The sequence below is a fragment of the Mesocricetus auratus genome, unplaced genomic scaffold (genome assembly GCF_017639785.1).
Source record: "Mesocricetus auratus isolate SY011 unplaced genomic scaffold, BCM_Maur_2.0 Super-Scaffold_100676, whole genome shotgun sequence".
NCBI lineage: Eukaryota > Metazoa > Chordata > Mammalia > Rodentia > Cricetidae > Mesocricetus > Mesocricetus auratus.
In genome coordinates, this window is record NW_024429266.1 from 180,804,400 (window position 1) to 180,827,707 (window position 23,308).

Genomic DNA, 23,308 nt, shown 5'->3' on the forward strand with positions numbered 1-23,308 from the left:
GCTTTCCATGTCAGCCTGTGTGGTGGATATATTTTAGTGATATATCTGCCAAGATGTGCTATGCTGACTTTTGGGTGAAATTTTGTAGATTAGTAAGCTGGAGGGTTAATTCTTTGAACTCAGGAGTGACATCACTAGCTCATGTGTGAGGAAGTCAGGTTTGCTCTGTCTTAGGCATTGTTGGAAACTTTCTTTTTGGGATGTGTGCTTGGGATCAGCTGTTCTGCTCTTGTCTCCATAATAGTCCATAGATTTAAGAGCATTGCTTTATGTTTGTGTAATGTCCATCTGGAGTAAAGTAGGTGTGGAATAGTAGTTTAAATGTCATACTTAATGCATACATGCTAAATTGTGTGTTGGTTTAGTCAGAGATTAAAATGAACATTACCACCACCACCACCACCTCCTCTTCCTCACTGTGGCAATGGCTGACCTCAAACTTGTGTTCATTCCACCTGCCTTCGCCTCCAAAGTCACGGTGGGACTAAAAGGCATGCTCTACCACTTCCAGTAGCATTCGTTCATTTTAAAAACACACATGTAATCACTTGTATGTGGTTATCCATTTTCATAGCTACAGTTATGTTCATTATAGCAATGATTTTTCCTTTTCCCAAAATGTGATTTGATTATCAGATAACCCAGTCTGTTAGGTAGACATTTTAATGCCCACTTGAGATTTATTAATGGGAAGGATGCAGTTATGGCTTACAGGTTCAGAGGACCCAGGTTTGATCCCCAGCATTCACAGTGGATCACAGGTGTCTGTAACTCCCAATTCTAGGGCATTTGATTCCCTCTTCTGGCCTCCTCAGGCATTAGGCATGCACTTGGTGCAGAGCCACGCATGCAGGTAAAACAAAAAATACACATTAAAGAAAAGTCAGCAAATGTTTTTATAAAGATTTTTGTTAACAAATCAGCAGAGTGCCCACAACAGAAGTGGCTCTGTTTTCTTTTTGAAATGAGTTTGAATTTGAACCTTGAGGGTTTCTCACTAATTTCCATTAGCTCTGGACAATGGTGTATTTTAGAACTATTAGTGGTCTAAGCAGAATACTTCACTGGCTTTCCTGGAATGTACAGTTATGTTGGGATGAGGGCAGGGGATCTGCACTAATTACCTTTTGATTTTTTTTTTTATCATTGCAAGTAGACAGTTACTTCATTGTATGCATAGGAATAAGAATACATCTGGATATAGTGGCTCACATCTATCCTAGCACTGTGTAGGCTAAGACAAGAGGCTTCTGAAGAGCTTAAGGCCAGCCTGAGCTAGAGTGAGACCCAGGAACCCTTCTCCCCTCCCCCTCAATGGAGAAAGACAATCAGTCACCATCTTCCTTAGAGTAAAAAACCAAATTCACATCCTATCTAGGTGTGTTCCCTCTTCTTGAGCATACCCTCTTGATCAAGAGTAAAATTTGCCTTGTTGAAACACTTCAGTTGAAATGGTGCTCTTTCTTTGCCACCCTAAGCTAATGTCTAACACCCAAAAACATAAAATATAATATGCTTTAAAGTCTTTAAAATGTTATTCAAAAACATAAAAACCACTCTTAACTCTCAGGCTATTTAAGCGCACACACACGCACACGCACACACACACCCCAAAATCTAGACATCACATCAATCCACATTGGGCCATAGTTTCTGGGTCCTTTTTACAGAGTCTTATGAAGCTCAGGCTGGACTCCAGCTGGCTGTGTAGGATGATTTGAATTTGAGCACTGGAGTATCATGTGCCCACTGTTTTTGGTACTTAAATTACAAACTCTAGCAGCAGTTCTAATTTCTTAGCATTACTGTCTACAACTATTGATGAACACAAATGTTTACTTTGAGGTGCCTCTGCAGTATTTGGAACAGTGATGTGAAAATGCCTGATTTCCACTGGTGAAAAATACACTGTCTTACATTACTGTCATTTTACCTACATTCACACCTCCTTGAATTATGTCTCTGCATTAGGAGGGGTTTTTTTTAAATCTCAAATTTAATGCAATTTAGAGTTATAACCATACAGAGCACTTCAGTTAACATGTAGTACTTTTCCTCTCCTACCCCAGAGGAAGAGTGAGATAGAGTACACCTGGCTAGCCTCTGACCCACTGCAGTCCTTCTGCCTCAGCCTCCCGAGTCATGGGTTACAGGCATGGACCATTGTGCTTGGAGTTCTGTTTTTGTAGCTGAGGAAATTATAGCAAAGCAAGTGTATATACACCCAAGATATCCAGTGCCCCCCCTCCCCTTTTTTGGTTTTGGCAGAGTTTTTTGTTTGTTAGTACACAGGGTTTCACTGTGTAACAGTCATAGCTGTCTTGGAACTCACTTTGTAGACAAGGCTAACCTGGATGGAACTCAACAGAGATCTGCCTGCCTCTGCCTTCTGGGTACTGGGATTATCATCTCATTTAACTAAGCTGAGCTTTCTGAAGACCACAGTGGAACCTAGTGAGACTCTTTAGTCTAATTAGATTGATTTTGTTTAGAAATTCTGTCTTAAAAGAATAAAGCCTTGGTTCAAAAGTTTTCAGGTCACATCCCTAATTGTCCAGCTTCTTGCCTCAAGATGAGGAAGGATGTTCAGGAATTTGTTTATTGCTAACTAAGTGTTGTTTTTAAAACTTGAGTAGCTCAGTGATAGAGGACTCACCTAGCATTTTGGAGTCTTGCATTTGATCTCTGTCACTGGGGTGGGGGTGGAGGGGCTATACTGGAAAATGGTTCTTCAAGGATTGTGTGGGTAGTTGAGTGTAGTAGGATCTACTCCCAAGTAGGAGAGGTTGGTTGAACTTTTAGGACAGCAACGCTGTAATTGTACAGCAGCTCTAGCGGCCCCTGCGAGACTCCTAGCAGGTGAGCCTCCCACATATAAAAGGTTGTACAAATAGAGTACTCTGCAGAAACATTACCCATGACTTAGTTTTGTAAATATAAAATGAGGAAAACTGGGATGTGGAAAATCAGGATGAATTCCCAGAGTAGCATGTGAGGGAATGTCTTGCATGGGCTGGGTCATCAAAGCAGCCTGGAGTTGGGTCTGGGATTCGGTGTGTGTTTTAGGCACAGGTAGTGTTGCCCTGCTGACCCAGGCCACACCTGTAGTACTACTTGTATGGTGCCACTTGTTTACTGTTTTGTAAACTTGATGTATACTCAGTTTCTTTAGTTTGTTTCATTTTTGAATATTCTGTCATTTTCTTTCTCAATGCAAAAATTGAAATATCAGTAACGTGTTCCTTGCAGTGCTTCCTGGTCTTCCTCCATATCAACTTCAAATTACTATTCTGGTTATGGGCCTTGCCCATTAAGTAAATATTTTAACAGGAGCTAGTCCTCTTTCGTTTCTTTCTCTTCTGCATTGGGAAGTAGATTAGAATACTTGAGTACTGGATTGAAAATAACTTCTGTTAGAGTGAAGATAGGATTAAAGCAGTAGTGTATATAAGTAGCATAAAAATAACCGCCATTAAGTTCTGTAGGGGGCTGGAGAGATGGTTCAGTTGTTAAGAGCAGTGGCTGCCCTTTCAGAGGACCCAGATTCAATTCTCAGCATCCACATGGCAACTTACACCTGTCTGTAACTCAGTTCCAGTTCTGCCAGTGGCTCAGACATAGTATCTCTCATGATTAAATTAACCCATTTATCTTATTCAGTATTTTACCATGAGGCTTGTGGCTTGTTACCTCCTACCTTCCTTCCCCAATGCTGCATGGTATCTCCTTCACCCCACCTTCTTTATTCTTTGTACTCTCTTTGGATTTCCAGCGTAGATATATTCTGCCTGGTCATTGACCAAAACAACTTTCTTCTTCAACCAATAAAATCAACACATTCCCAGTATAGAAGAACATCCCATATCAGGTGGGTGCTGGGGATACAAACTCTGTCCTCTTGTATGTATAGCAAGGATGTATTTACTCACTGAGACAGTGTCTCTCTGAACTTGGCACATGCTGGTTCAGACTGCCAGGGTAGCAGCTCCAGGATCTACCTGCCTCCACACTTCCTCTCCTATTGCTAAACTTCCACACATCACACCCTACCCAGTTTTTATGTAGGTGTTAGGGGTTCAAAACTAGGTTCTCATGCCTGTGCAGCAAGCACTTTTCCACTGAGCCATCCTCCGATCTCTTTCCATTTACTTTGATTTGGTTATTTATCCGCTGCTTCTTCTGGACTTGAATGTATAATTCATTGATTTGGACTATAATATAAACTCTGAAGCCATCATAGTATCACAGAATGCTTTTTTCACTCCCCCCAACCTAGCCTCATTAGTTAACCCCACCCTCAATTGTCAGCATCACTCTTCTACTTGTTTATCAGGATAGATTAGACTATCCTGGGTACTTAAAAAAATTTTTTTTTGTTTTTAGTATTAAATTTGTATGCATTCATGCGTGCAGGAGCTTGAAGGAACCAGAGGTGTTAGATTCCCTTAGAGCTGGAGTTACAGGCAGTTATTAGCTGCCTGACGAGGGAGCTTGAGAAGTAAACTTGGGTACTTTAAAAAGGCACTATGTGCTCTTTCTTATAAGCCATATTTCCAACCTTAGGGATCTTACAAATAGTAAAATCATGCAATATTCTTTAGTATTGGACTACTTAATTTCACTTAATTGTAATGTGTGGTGATATTTTGTTTATGCCCTAATAATGCTTGCCTGAAGATCAGAGTGCAGATCTAAGCCACTAGTTAGCCTTAGGGGACAGGCAGTGATGACCACACCTTTAAAATCCCTGTGAGTTCAAGGCCACCCTGGGCTACCCAAAAATGAATCCATCTGAAAGAGAAGCAGAGCTCACACCTTTGATCCCAAAGATGATACACCTTTAATCCCAGCACTAGAGAAGAATATAAGGCCGGAGGAGACAGCAGCAGAGGGCAGGCTGACGTTTGGTGGAGAGCAGTGCAGTTGGAGAAGCAGTTGAGTCTAGAGATGCGATCTGAGGACAGAATTGCCCCTTTGGTCTGAGGTAGAGGTAAGAGCTAGTGGCTGCACTGTGTTTTTCTCATCTTCAGCAATAAACCCACTGTCTGTCTTGGGTTTTTATTATTTGTGCTAAAATATTTTCAGTAGTTTTCTATATTTTATCGTGAATCTCCAGCCCAAAAAGAAATAAATAAAAAAGTGCAACTGACCTGCAACTCACCATACAGCAAAGGCTGTCCCTAATCTAGGTAGAGGTTCTCAAGCTACGGGTCACTACCCCATTGGAGGTCGAATAACCCTTTCACAGGGGTTGCATTGTCAGTTATTTACATTACAATTCATAACAGTAGCAAAACAGTTGTAAGGTAGAAACAAATAATTTATGGTTGGGGGCCACGTCTATTATGAAGAACTGTATTAAAGGGTTGCAGCATTAGGAAGGTTGAGAAGTACTGATCTAGGCAATCATCCTCCTCTCAGGTGCAAGGCCTTGGTTACTTCATTTCTTTTTACAGTCAGATAATGGCTTGTTGTATCAATATACCTTTTAGTCCTCTGCTCATCAGTTCAGGGTCAATCATACACATAGTTTCTGTTTTTGACTGGTGGGAATTGTGCTGTTGTGAGTTTATGTGGATACTTTTGTGTGGATCTGTTTTCATTTCTATGTGTTATGTGCTACCAGTGAGAGTATTTTTTGATCATGAGGAATTCTGTGTATATGTGTGAGTCTATATGAGTTTAAGTAATTACATATTACAGATTCTTGTGGAGGATAAGGAAGGGCACCAGATCCCTTGAACTTTAATTATAGACAGTTGTAAGCTGCCGCCTGAGTGCTAGGAATCTAATCTTGAAAGCAAGTTATACTTATAAAGGAATTTATTTATTACCAAGGGAATGATATTCTTCACATTCCTAGCAACTTGTGTATGTTGTATATAATATATATATATACACACATATATATGCACATATACATAGCAGTGTGTGTGTGTGTGTTAACCTGTAGTTGGACTTTTCTTTTGGCATACCAGCCCCCAAATAATGACACAGAGACTTTTTAAAGCCCCGAAAGGCATTTAAGGGTATATGGAGGGACAGGGACAGACAGAGAGACACACACACACACAAGAACTAAACAGGAGCATCCATATATACACATAAGTAACAAGTATGCAGGCAATTATGTGTCCCTACATGTATGCATGTGGAACACATTAATGCATCATGCTTCAGTTAAGACGAATGATAGTTACACATAATGAATATATATGTTCACATGTGAAAGTAGTTCCTGATGACAGTAGCAACTTCATCATCAATGTACTCCATACCTCTGGATCCTGAGTCAGTCCTTGAGAAAGGGCTTCAGTCATGATTTATAGCCATGACTTTGGAGTAGGGGGTCTCAAGTGGTAAGAGGGAAAGCTGAAAGTAGAAAATGTAAATAAATTACTGAATAGCATGCGGTCTTTTTTTTTTTTTTTTTTTTTTGGTTTTTCGAGACAGGGTTTCTCTGTATTGTTTTTGGAGGCTGTCCTGGATCTCTCTCTGTAGACCAGGCTGGCCTCGAATTCACAGAGATCCGCCTGCCTCTGCCTCCCGAGTGCTGGGATTAAAGGCGTGTGCCACCAACGCCCGGCAGCATGCGTTCTTAATTGGAAAATTTTGTGCCCTCAGTGTGTTGTAATCTTTGTAACCCATTTTTTAATTTCTTGAGTTCTTTGTATATTTTGGAGATGAATCCTCTGTCAGATGTGGGGTTGGTGAAGATCTTTTCCGCTTTGGTAGGGAGCCATTTTTGTCTTGTTGACCATGTTCTTTGCTTTACAGAAGCTTCTCAGTTTCAGGAGGTCCCATTTATTAATTTTTGCTCTCCATGTCTGTGCTACTGGTGTTCTAGAACATGGTCTCCTGTGCCTATGCATTAAAGTGCATTTCCCACTTTCCCTTACATGAGGTTCAGTGTGGATGGATTTATATTGAAGTTTTTGATCCATTTCAACTTGAGTTTTGTGGCTGGTGATAGATATGGATCTATTTGCATTCTTCTTCATGTGGACAGCTAGTTATACCAGCACCATTTGTTAAATATGCCTTCTTTTTTCCATTTTATATTTTTAGCTTCTTTGTCAAAAATTAGATGTTGATAGGTATATGGGTTGCTATCAGGGTATTTGATTCTATTCCATTGGTCCACCTGTCTGTTTCTATGCCAATACCAAGCTGTTTTCATCACTAGCTCTATAGCAGAAGGCGAAGTCAGGGATGGTGACCCCAGATGATCCTTTATTTTACAGGATTGTTTGGCTATCCTGGGTTTTTTGTTTTTCCATATGAAGTTGAGTATTGTTCTTTCAAGGTCTGTGAAGAATTGTGCTGGGATTCTGATCGGGATTGCATTGAATCTGTTGATTATTTTTTGGTAGGATTGCCATTTTTTACTATGTTGATCCTACCTGTCCAAGAGCTTGGAAGATCTTTCCATGCTCTGATATCTTCTTTAATTTCGTTCCTTAAAGATTGGAAGGTCTTTTACTAGTTTGGTTAGAGTTACCCCAAAATATTTTATGTTATTTGTGGCTATTGTAAAGGGTGATGTTTTCTGATTTTTCAACCCATTTATCATCTGTATGTAGGAGAGAGCTACTGATATTTTTGAGTTACTCTTGTATCCTGTTGCATTACTGAAGGTGTTTATCAATTGTAGGAGTTCTGGTAGAATTTTTGGTGTTACATATGTAAACTGTCATATCATCAGCAAATAGCGAGAGTTTGACTTTCCCAGTTTGTATCCTCTTGTTCTCCTTTTGTCTTATTACTCTAATTAGAACTTTGAATACTATGTAGAATAGATATGGAGAGAGTGGAAAGCCTTGTCTTGTTCCTGATTTCAGTGGGATTGCTTTGAGTTTCTCTCCATTTAGTTTTTATATTGACTGTTGGGTTACTGTATATTACCTTTATTATGTTCAGGTATGTTCCTTGTATCCCTATTCTCTCCAAGACCTTTATCTTGAACGGGTGTCCAATTTTATTCAAGGCTTTTCAGCATCTGCTGAGATGATCATGTGGGTTTTTTTTTCTTTCAGTTTGTTTATATGGTGGATTACATTGATGGATTTTCGTATGTTGAATTAGCCCTGCATCTTTGGGATGATTTTTGTTTGTTTGTTTGTTTTGTTTGTTTTGTTTTTACGAGACAAGGTTTCTCTGTGTTGTTTTGGAGACTGTCGGTCCAGCCCAGCCTCGAACTCACACTTTGGGATAAATCTTAACTTGGTTGTGGTGGGTGGATTTTCTCAGCATCTGTTTTTATGTCCCCCTTTTTGTTGCTGATTTTGTTAATTTAGATATTCTGTCTCTGATTTTGGTTACTTGGATAAAGGTTTGTCTATTTTGTTGAATTTCTTAAAGAACCAAGTCTTTGTCTGATTGATTCTTTGCATTGTTTTCTTTGTTTCTATTTTATTGATTTCAGCCTTCAATTTGACTATTTCTTGCTGTTGACTCCTTCTGGATGAGTTTGCTTCTTTTTGTTCTAGTGCTTTCAGTTCTGTTAATTCACTAGTGTGGGATTTTTTTCCCCCCAGCTTCTTTATGTGTGCATTTAGTGCTATGAACTTTCCTTTTAGCACTGCTTTCATTGTGTCCCGTATGTTTGGGTATGTTGTGAGGTCATTTTCATTAAATTTTAGGAAGTATTTAATTTCTTTCCGTAATTCTTGGCCCATTGGTGGTTCAGTTGATCATTGTTCAATTTCCATGTGTTCATGGGTTTTCTGAAATAAATGTTACTGTTTAATTCTAACTTTAAGTTGTGGTCATCCAATAGGGTACAGGTGTTTATTCTAATTTCTTTGTATCTGTTGAGGTTTGCTTTGTTAACAAGTATGTGGTCCATTTTTGAGAAGGTTCCATGAGGTGCTGAAAAGAAAGTATATTCTTGGGGCTGGAGAGATGGCTTAGACTGCTCTTCCAAAGGTCCTGAGTTCAGTTCCCAGCAACCACATGGTGGCTCACAACCATCTATAATGAGACCTGGTGCCCTCTTCTGGCCTGCAGACGTAACACGCAGGCAGAATACTGTATGCAGAATAAATAAATCTTTTTTTAAAAAGTATATTCTTTTGTGTTTGGGTAGACTGTTCTATAGATGTTAAGTCCATTTGAGTCATAACATCTGTTAGTTCCTGTATTTCTCTGCAAAGCTCTGTCTAGCAGACCTATCCAGTGGTGAGAGAGTGGGGTGTTGACATCTCCCACTGTTAGTGTGTGAGGCTTGATTGATTTGTGGTTTAAGCTTTAGTAATGTTTACTTCACAAATGCAGGAGCCCTTGTGTTTGGGGCATAGATGTTTAGAATTGAGATTTCCTTTTGATGGATTTTTGCTGTAATTAATATGAAATGCCCTTCTTTATCTTTTTTGATTGATTTTAGTTGGAGTCTATTTTGTTAGATATTCAGATAGCTACACCAGCTTGTTTCTTAGGTCCATTTGATTGGAAAATCTTTCCTCAACCCCTGTACTCTGAAGTAATGTCTGTCTGTGAGGTTGGGGTGTGTTTCTTGTATGCAGCAGCAGGATGAGTTCTGTTTCGTATCCATCTATTAGGTGAATTGAGACCATTTATATTAATGGATATTAATTACCAGAGATTGCTAGTTCCTGTTATTTTTGTTTTTTATTGTTGGTGATGGCATTGTATGTTCTGTTCCCTTCTTTGGGATTTGCTGTTGTAAGCTCATCTATTTCCTGTGTTCTTGTGGATTAAGGTGATTCCCTTGTTGGCTTTTTTCCTTCTAGTACTTTGTGCAGGCCTGGGTTTGTGGATAGGCCTAACGTTATGTTACCTGGCATTTCTCTTTTGTAGTTCTTAATAGTCCTTCTTTATTCTGTATGTCTATTGTTTTGATTATTATGTGACAAGGGACTTTTTTTGGGGAAGGGGGTCCAGTCTACTTGGTGTTCTGTAAGCCTTTTATTTTCATAAGTGTGTCCTTCTTTAAGTTGGGAAAGTTTTCTTCTATGATTTTGTTGAATGTATTTCTGTGCCTTTGAGTTAGACTTCTTCTATCCCTAATTATTCTTAGGTTCGGTCTTTTCATGGTGTCCCAGATTTCCTGCATGTTTTGTGTTAAGGATTTGTTGGATTTAAATTTTTCTTGGATGAATCTATTTCCTCTATTTTATCTTCAACACCTGAAATTCTCTCTTCCATCTTTTGTATTTTTCTGTTTATTGTTTATATTTGTGGTTCCTGATCATTTACCCAGATTTTTCATTTTCAGGATTCCCTCGGTTTGTATTTTCTTTATTGTCTCTATTTCAGATTTCAAGTCTTGAATTGTTTCCTTCACTTGTTTGCTTTTTACTGGTTTTCTTTAAGGGATTTGTTTATCTTCCAATTTTTTTTTGTTTGTGTTTTCCTTCATTTCTTTAAGGGAGATTTTCATTTCCTCTTTATGGGTCTCAATCATCCTCATAAAGTTAATTTTTAGGTCATTTTCTTATGCTTCACCTGTGTTGGGATGTTCAGGTCTTGCTATTGTAGGACTAGTTTCTAGACGTGTCATATTGCTCTTTATACTGATTATGTTCTTACCTTGTTGTCTATGAAGCTTGTGCTTCAGGAGTCTCTCTCCAGTTGGTATAGTTGGGGGCTGTGCCTCCAGTGAACTCTCCTCCTGGTGGAAGTGGGCCCAAGGCTCAAGTGGTCGCTCCTTTAGGTGCTGGTACGTCTACAGCACTGGTGTGCACCCCTCCCCCTCCAAGTGTAGGTGGGGTGAGGGTTCCAGTGGTTGATGTAGCAGCAGATTATTTCCAACTGAGAAATGGCAGTGGATACAGATGCTTTTTTCCAGAGGAACTTCTTGTGATAGTTTTTGGAAGCTATTGCTGGAAACGGCTGCTGTTGTTTCACTCGGCAGACACTCCTTGCTCTTGAGCCTGAGGTTTGGCCTACCTCTGATGCTATTTCCTGGCTGGTCTTCTGGCCTTCCACTGAAGCTGCTCCAGGCCTGGGGTTTGGCAGAGGGAGGCCTGAGCCTCTGGTCTGTAGCAACTCCAGTGGGAGGCCCGAGCTTCAGACCACACAGGCTTCTTATGAATTGTGAATGTTTGACCTTAGATGAAACCTGTCCTCTTACAACTTAAATTAACTCATTTCTATTCATCTAAATTCTGCCACATGGCTCTTTACCTCTCCTACATTCTGTACATTCGACTTCCTATGTGTCCTGCTGGCAAATTCACCCCTCTTCTTCCCAGAATTCCTCTTTCTGTAGAAGCTATTTTTCTCCTGCTTAGCTATTGGCCATTCAGCTCTTCATTAAACCAATCAGAAGGTGCCTTAGACAGACAAGGTAAATCATTGAGACATGTTTATACAGCTTGCTCACTTATCTTGCATCAGTGACCTTAATTTTCACCTAGGCAGTCTCACTTGTTTGTTTTTGCCCAGCCCCTTACTCCTGGTTCACAAATCTTGACTGACAACTCCTTCAGTTTCTCTAAATGGTCACTGTGTGGTCTTTAGTATTTTTTGTGAAGTACCTGTTTTTAAAGCTTAGATTACCCAGTTACAGTGGTGTACACCTGTACTCCATAAATAGAAAGCAGTGGCTAGAGAGCCACATAAGACCAGGAGCTAAGACCAGGCCAGACGATATATGAGATGTATAAAAAGAAGGACAGGCCAGTGATGGCCAAGTTCCAGGTCCCACTCCAACTCCCAGAACCAACTCCCACAAGGTGTTCTCTGATCTTCACATATATGCCATAGCATATACACAAGAAACACCCCCAGACACACATGTGCCACATAAAATCACTCAGTGTTTGGGTTTTTGTCTTGTTTCTTTGTTTTGTTGTTGTTGTGTTTTATTTGTTTTCTTTTATTCTGCCGCCCCCCCCCCGTCTCTTTACATAAGCCCTGGCTGTCCTGGAACTCACAGACGCGACAGAGATCTGTCTGCCTCTGCATCCCAAGATCTGGGATTAAAGGCGTGCACCACCACCACCGGGCTATAAACTAATTTTTTTAAAGAAAGAAAATTAGTATATAGTAAGATTACACATTAGAGTAACTTGGTATTAAGATGCTTATCTATACCTTTGCATCTTACTCTGAAATATCAGTAAATGCATTTGTGTAGAATGTTTTTTGAGAGGCTGTTTTGTTTGTGTGTGTACTCTTAAGTCACACCCTCAATTTTAAAGCCATGTATTTATAAGAACTCTGTAAAACGTAATAGTATGAGCAAAGGATGAGACAGTTGCCTCTACTTTGCATTTTATACCATTGACCAGAATTTCCCATATATAGTTAAAATAAGATAACCAGTTATGTGAACCAGCACACACACACGGTTTCTCTGTGTAAAAACTCTGTCTCTCCTGGAACTTGCTTTGTAAACCAGGCTGGCCTCAAACTCTCAGAATTCTCTGTTTGTCTCTGCCTCCCAAGTACTGGGATTAAATGTGTGCACTACCACTGCCTGGTGAAAAATTCTTTTGATTCAGTTTTTCTTCTTTGTTATTTAATGAAGCGATAGTCTAATACATAATTTTTCAGGGTCAATGTATCACTGCCCACCTTCTGTTTTATATTAATATATTTATGTGCTTGGGGCCATTTGATTAGGCCTCAGACATTCCACAGCTACCTGGAAGACATCATTAACTACCGTTGGGAACTTGAAGAAGGAAAACCCAACCCTCTAAGAGAAGCCAGTTTCCAAGACCTTCCTCTCCGCACGCGGGTAGAGATCCTGCATCGCCTCTGTGATTACCGGCTAGATGCAGATGATGTCTTTGATCTTCTCAAGGTACTTCTCTAGCAAGCTCCTTTTCTAGAGCAGTAAAAAGCCAGCGTTTTGAATGTGAAATCAGAAAGTAATGAGTTTAGCTTGTTCATAGCAGTCTCTTAATGATTGGCATGTATAACCATGCCCATGTGGCAAAAAGAATGCAAACCATGCAGGTGTATGGCTTTTACATTTGTTTCTTCTCATTTCCTGAGCCCTAGCTCATACAGGAGAACCTACTTATAATCCTGCTTTCACACAAAAAACAGCAGTGAATTTGCCATTAAATTTTTTTTTCTGTAATTAACAGTTGAAAACTCCAGAGACTTGAAACTATACATAACACACACACACTTTTCCAGACAGAGTTTCTCTGTGTAACAGCTCTGGCTGTTGGCCTAGAACTCCCAGAGATCCACCTGCTTCTGCTTCCTGAGTGCTGGGATTAAAGACATGTGTCACCACCCCCTGGCTTTGAAACTTTATTTTTTATAGACATTCCAATTTAAAAAACAAAAATACACTCAAGAAAGATGTGGAAAATTCTTCTTCTTACTCTCTATTGCTGTTACCTGTTTAGAAATATGTTGTTGTTAGGTAACAGCAATACATTTGTGGAATAAATATACATATACATTTATGGAAAGGAGTTGGGTTAATTCTTACAAAAATAGGGATGTCAATTTCTTTCTCACTGATTTTGGTTTTTTTTTGAAACAGGGTTTCTCTATGTAGACTGGGCTGGCCTCTCTGCCTCCTGGGTGTTGAGATTAAAGATGTGTGCCACCAAAAAGCTTGGGAGGTCAATTTCTTTCTTTTTCTGGGGTTGGGGGTGGGGAGGATACAGGGTTTCTCTGTATAGCTTTGGAGCCTGTCCTGGAACGTGTGCTGTAGACTACACTGGCCTCTGCCTACTGAGTGCTGGAACTAAAGGCGTGTGCCACCATGGGAGGTCAATTTCTAATCCTACTCAATCACTTGATTAAATGCAGCAATTCTCAATTGAGCTTTGTGCACAGACATATAACTTAGTACAGTTCCTGCTGAGCACTTACAGTAACTGTGGGAAGGAATTGCTTCACTGGATCACGGCTGGAGTAAGGAAATTGTTATGTTTTGCATGGAAATGGCTCATTGGTTAAAAGTCCTCACTGCTCTTTGAGGACCCAAGTTCAGTTCCCAGCATCCACATTGGACAGCTCACAATTGCCTGTATTCCAGCTTCAGAGAATCCAGTACCCTCCTTGTCCTCTTTGGGTACCTGCACATTCATAGCATACAAGCACACACATACATGTGAGGAAGAAAGTTTCTGTGGGTTATGGAAAGGTATAGTGCAGAAACACGTGAAGCAAAGCCTTCAGAACATCTGATGGGAAGTATGCATAAAAGTATGGTAGGAGCTCATGCCCGTTGAGCCTCTGTAATACCAGCACTTGGGAAACTGAGGCAGGAGGATTGTTGAGAGCACAGAGCAGCTGTTCTACCAAGTGAGGTCTTAGAGTAAAAGAACTGAATTGAGTGTTGCAACTGTACTTAGTGTGACAATTCTTCCTTTCATATGTGCACACATAAAGTAGCAACTCTAAGTGTGAGTGTGAGCCAACCTTAAGAGCCATGGATGGGTAGAGGGAACATCTAAAAATCTCCTTGTCTTGTTTATCAAAGAAGGTACCCTCTTCCCATTCTGTTCTGTCTGTATTTCATCTCTCCTGATACAAGATTATATATAGCATACTGACATTTTAAAATATGAGGTGTGTCTAAGCTTAAATTTTGAATTGTCATTTTAGTTTTCTCCAGTTTTATGTTGTTCCTTATTTTTACAAATCCATTTTCCTGTTCTGCCCAGGGTCTGGATGCAGACAGTCTCCGAGTGGAGCCTCTGGGTGAAGATAATTCAGGTGCACTCTACTGGTACTTCTATGGGACACGAATGTACAAAGAAGACCCAGTACAAGGAAGGTCCAATGGAGAACTCTCCTTGAGCAGGTACTGTCTCTAATGTAAGGGCTGTGATAACTGCTCTATTTAGAATGCTATGAAAAAGACCAGGTGTGGTCTTGCATGCCTTTAATTCCAGCATTTGGAAGGTGGAGGCGGGCAGATCTCTGTGAGTTTTAAGAAGGCCAGGGCTACACAGAGAAACCGTGTGTGTGTGTGTGTGTGTGTGTGTGTGTGTGTGTGTGTGTGTGTGTGTGTGTGTGTGTGTGTGTGTGTGCGCGCGCGCGCGCGCATCTGTCTGTCTGCGTGCAGGGGCAGGTACTATGAAAGTTAATGTATCAGAATTATATAACACTTTTGTTTTTTTCCAATGTAATAACTAGTTGTGTTGGGTTGCCTGCAGCAGGATGATGACAAGACAAGAGTTTCATACTGAAACACAAAGGAATTACTCTATAGCCTTTGGCACAAGACTGTGGTGAAAAATAAAGTGATTCGAACTTGAAGTATTTGTAGTTGACATTTTCTTTGGGCCACCAACCAGATAAAGACACAGAGACTTTTTAATTATGAACACTCAGTCTTAGCTTAGGCTTGTCCCACTAACTCTTTTAACCTCTTTCTATTCTGTTTTGCCTTAGGGCTTTTTCTCTTACTTTCATTCTGTATGCCCTACTTTTCCTGCCTCCTTTGAGTGTGGCTGGCCAGTCGCCTAAAATTCCTTCTCCTGCTTACTCTCCCTGCCTGCAAGCTCCGCCTGTACCTCTCCCCTCGCTTTTGGCCATTCATCTTTTTATTAGACCTGTCAGGTGACTTATATAATGTAAAACAAGCAACACATCTTTACATAGTTAAACAAATGCAATACATCTTTTAATAGTTAAACAAACATTCCACTACAGGTGTACATAAGGCATTCCCAATGAGTACTTGTAGAGTTCCACAGACTGTTGAATATAGCAAGCTTTGAGTACTCCTTTTTTTCTATTAGGATTGATAATCTGCTTTAGGAACTTGAGGATTCACCATCATTAAGTGCTTCCTAAAAAAGTGGAGGCCTCATTTATATGGTGTCTAGAATGATGCTAAGATCTGATTTATTGAGACTTCCTTACTTGCTATATGTGAGCAAGGGGTTAGATGTTACAGTTTAATAAAATGTTGGTTTTCCTTAATTTTACAATTTGATAATCCCTCTGAAAGAAAAATTATGTTGTCTATTCCCCGTTTCTGCTATTTTGTATAATCCATTTTTTGTATCCTATGGCAGAGAATACTGTAATTACTAATACAAATATGTATTAGTTATTAGTACTATGCCAGAACATTTCTATTTAACAATACTGTTTCTTAGGGAAAGTGAAAGACAAAAAAATGTCTCCAATGTTCCTGGAAAAACAGGCAAACGAAGAGGAAGGCCTCCAAAACGGAAAAAAGTACAGGAGGAGATTGTATCAAGGTAAGAAATCTCATTAGTCTGTATTCACAGTTCTCATACTGGAAGGAACCTTAATTTCAGCTTACCTTTTGCTTTATTATTTTTACTTGTGGGTGGACAGGACAGCGGTCATAACTTACGGAGACCTGAATTAGAGTCCACATGAAATTGTCAAGCAACCTTGTCTGCATGACCAACCCTATCTACGTACGTGATCTCCCTGAACCTCTTAGTCTTAGGGTTTTTTCTTGTTGTTGTTGTTGCTTTTTTTGGAGGTTTTTTGGAGGTGTTTTTTTTTTTTTTTTTTTTTTTTTTGGTTTTTCAAGACAGGGTTTCTCTGTGGCTTTGGAGGCTGTCCTGGAACTAGCTCTTGTAGACCAGGCTGGCCTCGAACTCACAGAAATCCTCCTGCCTTTGCCTCCCGAGTGCTGGGATTAAAGTCATGCACCACCACTGCCCCAGCTTAGTCTTAGTTTATTGAATGATGCCCGTTCATTTAGGGGATTAAACTGATCAGGACAGCACATGCCAGTACAAGAAAACAAAGACTGTGCTTGACCCATGATATTTGATAAACATTCATTTTAGTGTAAATTTTAAATTTGTTTTACCACAGGAAAGTGGAACAAATTAATTCACAGTTAATTGTTGTGGGCTCTGGATGTAGTGCAGTGGTAAAATGCAGAAAGGACCTAGGGTTCCTTTCCCTAGCATGGACCACCAAGCATTGACTAGTTAATCTTTTAATAGAATTGTACCATTCTAGGTTTAAGGCCTAATTCTTTAATTGTAGTAATTAAGGTGTCTGAACATGTGCATTCCTACAATAGCTACAAAAAATGTAAAATATTTTTTGAATCTTTAATTTGGCATTCAATTTTAGGAAAGAAAAATACATCCTTTCACGTCTGGGAAATTTAATGCATCATTTACTTTTTTTATATATAGTATTACTTTTGTGGGTGTGTTTATGTGCTAAAGTTTGATATTGGTGTCTTCCTTGGTTATGGCCTACTTTCTTAGCACTGTGGGGTTACAGGCGTACTTCCGTGCCTGACTGTCTTAGGACTTCTATTGCTCCAATGAAACACCACACCCAAAATGCAGGTTGAGAAGAAAAGCTTATTCAACTTTCACATCATAGTCCATTATTGAAGGAAGCCAGGACAGGAACTCAAAAAGGGCAGGAACTAGGAGGTAGACGCTTATGTAGAGCCCCATAGAAGGATGCTGCTTTCTTAATAGAATCCAGGAACACCAGCTCAGGGATGGCACCACCTGGGCTTTCCTCAATTGATCACTAATTGAGACAATGACATATAACTTGGATCCTATGGAGGTGTTTTCTCAATTGAGGTTCCCAAGCTTGTGTCAAGTGGACACTGGCTTTGTTTTTTGTTTTCGTTAAGTAATGTAGGTACTGGTGATCAAACTAGACTTCTTAACATTTCTACTAATACAATAAACAGCCTCATCTTAATTTAGATATATTTGTGATTGCAACGGCAATTTCAGTGATCCCCCCAACAACAACAAAGAAATAGTCCTAGGCTGAGGCAGGAGAATCTTAGGTTCCAAGCTAGTTTGTACTACATAGCAAGGTTGTGGTAAAGAGGATGGTAATGGAAAGGATTCTTAAGAAAGCACATAGGTGAGGGGCCTGGAGAGATGGCTCAGAGGTTAAGAGCACTGACTGCTCTTTCAGAGGTCCTTCCTGAGTTTAATTTCCAGCAACCACTGGTGGCTCACAGAGATCTGTCTGCCTCTGCATCCCAAGTGCTGAGATCTGGTGCCCTCTTCTGGCCTGAAGTTCACATTCCCTTCATGTCCTCCCTACTGTATCTATGTAACAGAGTTCTGACAGTATAATTTCTCTCTTCATTGGTGCTGATGCCATAACCTTGATGCTTGGGTTTCAGTCCTTCCATTTCCTGCATCAAGCCTTCCAAACACTCTGCTTTTATTTCTCACTAGAATTATTCTTCCTAACTTTGAATTTTGAAAGCTCACCCCATCCCCAGCCACCATTGTGTTAACCGGGTTCATATCTGCAAGAAAGACCAAACAAATTGAGCATGCCATTATCCTGTTTTAATTGTTTTCTTTTTTTCTTGTGTTTCAGTGAAAAGCAGGAAGAAAACTCATTGGTGTCTGATCTGCAGACAAGAAATGGTAATAATGGTCTTTGTTGCTGTCTATCAATCTAACACAATCCATACATATATTACAGTGGTAACACTTCTCCAGTCATTCAGTAGTTAGGATGATTCCTTTTTGCTCTGTTTCATTCTTTCCCCATCCTCCATCTCATAGACACTTTAGATCAGAACTAGTTCTGTACTGTTACTGCCACAGTATATTAAAGATTCACTCATTTGAGTAGGCAAGTAGCTTTTTGGAGAGCTGCCTTTTAATTATTATCAGTGACAGACAGACATTTTGTTATTTTATAAATCTACTATAATTTTTGGTTTTTTGAGACAGGGTTTCTCAGTGTATAGCCCTGGCTGTCCTGGAACTAGCCCTGTAGAACAGGCTGGCCTGGAACTCACAAAGTTCCTCCTACCTCTGCCTCCTGAGTGCTGGGATTAAAGGAACATGCCATGCCTGGATTTAGGTTAAATTTATTCTGTAATCCAGATAATTAAATTTGGAAAGCTGGGTGTTGGTGGCGCACGCCTTTAATCCCAGCACTCGGGAGGCAGAGGCAGGTGGATCTCTGTGAGTTCGAGGCCAGCCTGGTCTACAGAGCAAGTTCCAGGACAGCCTCCAAAGCCACAGAGAAACCTTGTCTCGAAAAAACCAAAAAAAAAAATTTAAATTAAATTTGGAGAGAAATAATCAATTTACAATGTCATAGATGAGATAAGGACTACATCCTCAGTTTCAAAGCCATTTTTCTAGAAAAATATTACATTTTTAATATTTTTAAGCATTTCTAGAATGTTAAATTTTTTCTTTCAACAATAGTTATAGTTTTGTTTTTGCAGGTGTTTTTCTAGTTACAGTAATTGGAAAATCAAAAGTATGCAGATCTCTGGTTTAAGCTAGTCTAGTCTATGATGAGACTCTTTCCTTTAAAGAAAAAGAAGTATAAATTATCATGCAGACATTGTGTAAAGTGCCTGTAATCTCAGTGGTTGGGGACTGAGGCAGGAGGATCACTTGATCTCTGGAGTTTGACACTTTCACAGGCAACATAGTGAGATCCCATTCTTTTTTCTTTGTAGGATCCCGAGGGCCAGGCCAAGGTACTTGGTGGCTCCTGTGTCAAACAGAAGAAGAATGGAGACAGGTCACTGAGAGCTTTCGAGAGAGAACATCTGTCCGAGAGCGGCAGCTCTACAAGCTCCTCAGCGAGGACTTCCTGCCTGAAATCTGCAACATGATTGCCCAGAAGGTAGAGCCAGATGTTAATATTTCAGCTCATTCACCTGCTGTCCATGCTCTGCAGGTAGTTTATAATGTTTTCCTTACTTATGGAAGTCCCATATCCAACACCCTCCAAGTGTTAGAATGACCTTTTGCAGAGTGGAACCTCCTTTCATCAACTATCACCAGGAAACATCTGAGTTTGCTCTCCTCTGCTCCCAAACAAAAATGATAATTTTAGCACCTAACTTGTTTCTCCCTCACAGCATCAGCCTTTGATAAACATTTGTCCTGGTAGGTCCGTGACAGTTTCTTAATTGATTCCACCTGAGCTGTTTGTGGTTTCTTTGACTTCAGGGTTAGGTATATGAACTATATACACTTTTATGCATGGCATTTTCAAACATTTTTCTGTCCCTTTTTTCTTTCCTCTATGGATGTTGTTCAAAAGCCTCGTTTCAGATTGAAGAGATGGCTCAGGAGTTAAAAGTGTGCATTGCTCAAGTCCAGTTCCCAGCACCCATGTCAGATGACTCAGAGCTCCCTGTAACTATACCTCCCGGGATCCAGCATCTTCTGAACTCATTGGGGGGGGGCTGGCTCTCTTTTCTCTTTCCCCCTCCCTCTCCCTATCCCCCAAAGCCAGGTCTGGTGACCTTAACATTCCTAGTGTTCAAGAGGGTATAATATGCTTTCTTTTTTATAATATACTTTCTTAATACCCCCAGCCTCCATCAGGTTTAATTCCCTCTTATACCTATTGAAGCCCTTCTTCCCAATAAGGCTCCCTCTACTTTCATATCCTTTTTTATGACCCACTGCATTTAAACAACTTATCATTGACTACACCACTGATGAATATGACTCTTCTTCCAGCAACATTAACTGCCTGTGACTCTTCAGGTAGGGACACTCCATTGGAAAAAACTGATCCTTTCCCTCCCCTTTTCAGAATGTATCAGTTGCCAATAGTTTCTTGATTAGGAGTGGGACTTTGCCTTCACTTCTTCTCAGTGCTTAGACTTCATTGATACCTTTGTCTCCTTTCCTGATAAAATTAAACATAGTATCATTCAGTAGTCCCCAACACAGCTTAATACTGGCATGTGAGAGCTACCTCCACCCTCCACACCAATTGAAAATGTTAATAATGCTATTTTGGAAGCTCTTGTCCAGTATAACAGCAACAAATATGGTAAGTCCAAGTACTCTCCTCACTGAGCTGACTCAGCCTCTAACAAACAAGAGTAAAAAGAATGTAAAATGCACCGCTGTGATATATTTGGGGAGAACTATAAATGGGGTTAAAATATATGTTAAATAAGACTTACTGCCAGTTAGATGGCTAGTGTAGTTATCAGAACCCACTGCGGTCCTTTGTAGACAACACATTCCCACTCTTAATATCCTTTGAAGTGATACCTGTTTATAGCCTGTCTGGATGACTCTGATGTAGTTAAAATAGCCAGGTGGTGGTGATGCACACAACTAATCCCAGCACTGGGGAGGTAGGATCTCTGAGTTTGAAGCCAGCCTGGTCTACAGAAGGAGTTCTGTGACAATCAGACATACACAGAGAAACCCTGTCTCAAAAACCAAACAAAAAATTTCTAAAAGTCACTGAAAATAGATCCATTTATAGTACTAGGAAGTTTATTTAAATGATTATTTAAATTTTTAAAATATTATTTAAATATGGTGTTCTATCTACATGTACACCTGCATGCCAGAAGAGGACTTCAGATTCCATTATAGATGTCTCTGAGACACCATATGGTTGCTGGGAAATTGAACTCAGAACCTCTGGAAGAGCTGCCAATGCTCTTAACCATCTCTTCAGCCCTGATCTTCAGATTCTTTTTTGGTTTTTTCGAGACAGGGTTTCTCTGTGTTGTTTCGGAGGCTATCGGTCCAGCCCGGCCTCGAACTCACAGAGATCCGCCTGCCTCTGCCTCCCGAGTGCTGGGATTAAAGGCGTGCGCCCGGCTCTGATCTTCAGATTCTTATTCATTAAGAACTATCTCTTCTTAAGAGAAAAGCTTAACTGTTAGAGCCCACTATTCACATCATTGCCAGTTCCCAGCGTAATAAAAATTTTCCTTCGAAGCAGAAATGAATCTATATAAATACTATGACAAACCTAGTGTACTGGCTTCTATTTGTAATTCCAGCATTGAGAATCTGAGGCAGAAAGACTGCCAAGAGTTTGAAGCCAGCCTGGGCTACATAGTGAGACCTTGTCTCATACGGTATATATTGAATGTAGTGAAGGAGAAACAGTGTACAACTGTCATGTTTTTAACAAGTGAGTCAGTTTGTTGGAGGCACTCTCAAAGCACCTTCATTTTAATAGTTCTTCTAGCAGAAATGATTTTCTCAAAGCTATAGACATACTCATCTATATAGTAGTCTTTGCTGTATTTGTCATCATATTATGTTTTTATGAGCCTCTTTGTATACATTGTATTTCTTTAAAATTCTTTGGCCTTGCCAGGCATCATTGAACATGTCTTTGTTGGGATTATAATTATGTTACATCTCTCCCTTTCTCCAAAAACTCCCATATAACCCTCTCTGTTCTCCAGATTTATGGCCTCTTTCTTTTTAATTTACATTCCTAAATACACCTGCTCAGTCCATACAGTGTAGCGTGTATGAATGCTTTCAGGGCTGAATGTTTGGCCCTGGACAACCAATTGTGTTCTTCCCTGAGGAGGACCATTTTTCCAGCTTTCCCAGTTGCTTATCGTTCTGGTCTTGGGTTGAGGCCTCCTGAACTTTTCCTTATCCACTTTGACATGTCCATTGGTGTTGTCCTTGTTCAGCTCGTGTTTGGGCGGCATATTAGTGAAACTTTATGGCTATAGCTTCTGACTTTACTAGAAGACACGATCTCACAGCAAACTCCCTGATCCTCTGGCTCCTAGAATCTTTCTGCCCCTCCCCCTTACAGTGTTCCCTCAGAAAATGTTTGGTTTTTTTGTATACTGATAATATGTGACACCTTCCTGAAGCATCTAGAGTGGATTAAATTATTGGTTTGTGCCTTTAATCCCAGTACTCAGGGCAGAGGCAGGTGGAGCTCTGTGAGTTTGAGTCCTGCCTGGTATATAAAGTGAGTTATGGGACAGCCAAGGATGTTACATATACATAGAGAAACCCTGTCTCAAAGAATAAATTTGCTCTCTCCGGCAGCACATGTACCAAAATTGAACTTATATAGAGATTAGCATGGCCCCTTGTGCAAGGGAGACAAGAAAATTCGTGAAGTGTTCCATAAAAAAATTGTTACTCAATTTTTGCTTACGGTACGATAGAATTTTATATAAACATAATCAAATTGTAAATGGTGGGTAACCTTGTAATAAAGGATACTATCAGCTGGGCGGTGGTGGGCCACGCCTTTAATCCCAGCACTCGGGAGGCAGAGGCAGGCGGATTTATGAGTTTGAGGCCGGGCTGGATCGACAGCCTCCAAAACAATACAGAGAAACCCTGTCTCATAAAAACCACAAAAAAAGAGAATACTATCATTTATTTTTAATTATATTAAAAAATTATTGGGTTTACATGCTAACCTATGGACATCTATGGAGGCAGAGTTTATAGAATTGTAAATTACTTTTGTCTTGCAGAAATGTTAACTACCAGTATTTATCATTTTCAATGTTGCTGGAGGTTATCCACCTTAATGACTATGCCAGGGGTGTATCCTGACTTTGATTAAAATGAGCCAGTTTCTCTAATGATCCCCTCCCTGTTTTTTTCTTTTTAATTAAATAAAACATTTGACACATGTC

The 23,308-nt window shown here is 40.0% G+C and overlaps 1 protein-coding gene and 1 non-coding gene across 4 annotated transcripts in view; both read left to right on the forward strand.

The window, feature by feature from the left end:
* Window positions 1–23,308, forward strand: part of LOC101829946 (cat eye syndrome critical region protein 2 homolog) — a 111,731-nt gene that overhangs the window by 62,608 nt on the left and 25,815 nt on the right. For all 3 annotated transcript variants that reach the window (XM_021224740.2, XM_021224739.2, XM_013110519.3), the window contains exons 3-7: window positions 12,592–12,775; window positions 14,607–14,746; window positions 16,053–16,157; window positions 18,259–18,308; window positions 19,367–19,536. In XM_021224740.2, the coding sequence (XP_021080399.1) occupies window positions 12,592–12,775; window positions 14,607–14,746; window positions 16,053–16,157; window positions 18,259–18,308; window positions 19,367–19,536 (649 nt within the window). The remainder of the gene's footprint in view (window positions 1–12,591; window positions 12,776–14,606; window positions 14,747–16,052; window positions 16,158–18,258; window positions 18,309–19,366; window positions 19,537–23,308) is intronic.
* Window positions 22,688–22,792, forward strand: LOC121137326. The gene has a single exon (XR_005874581.1). It is a non-coding gene; the product is annotated as a U6 spliceosomal RNA (small nuclear RNA).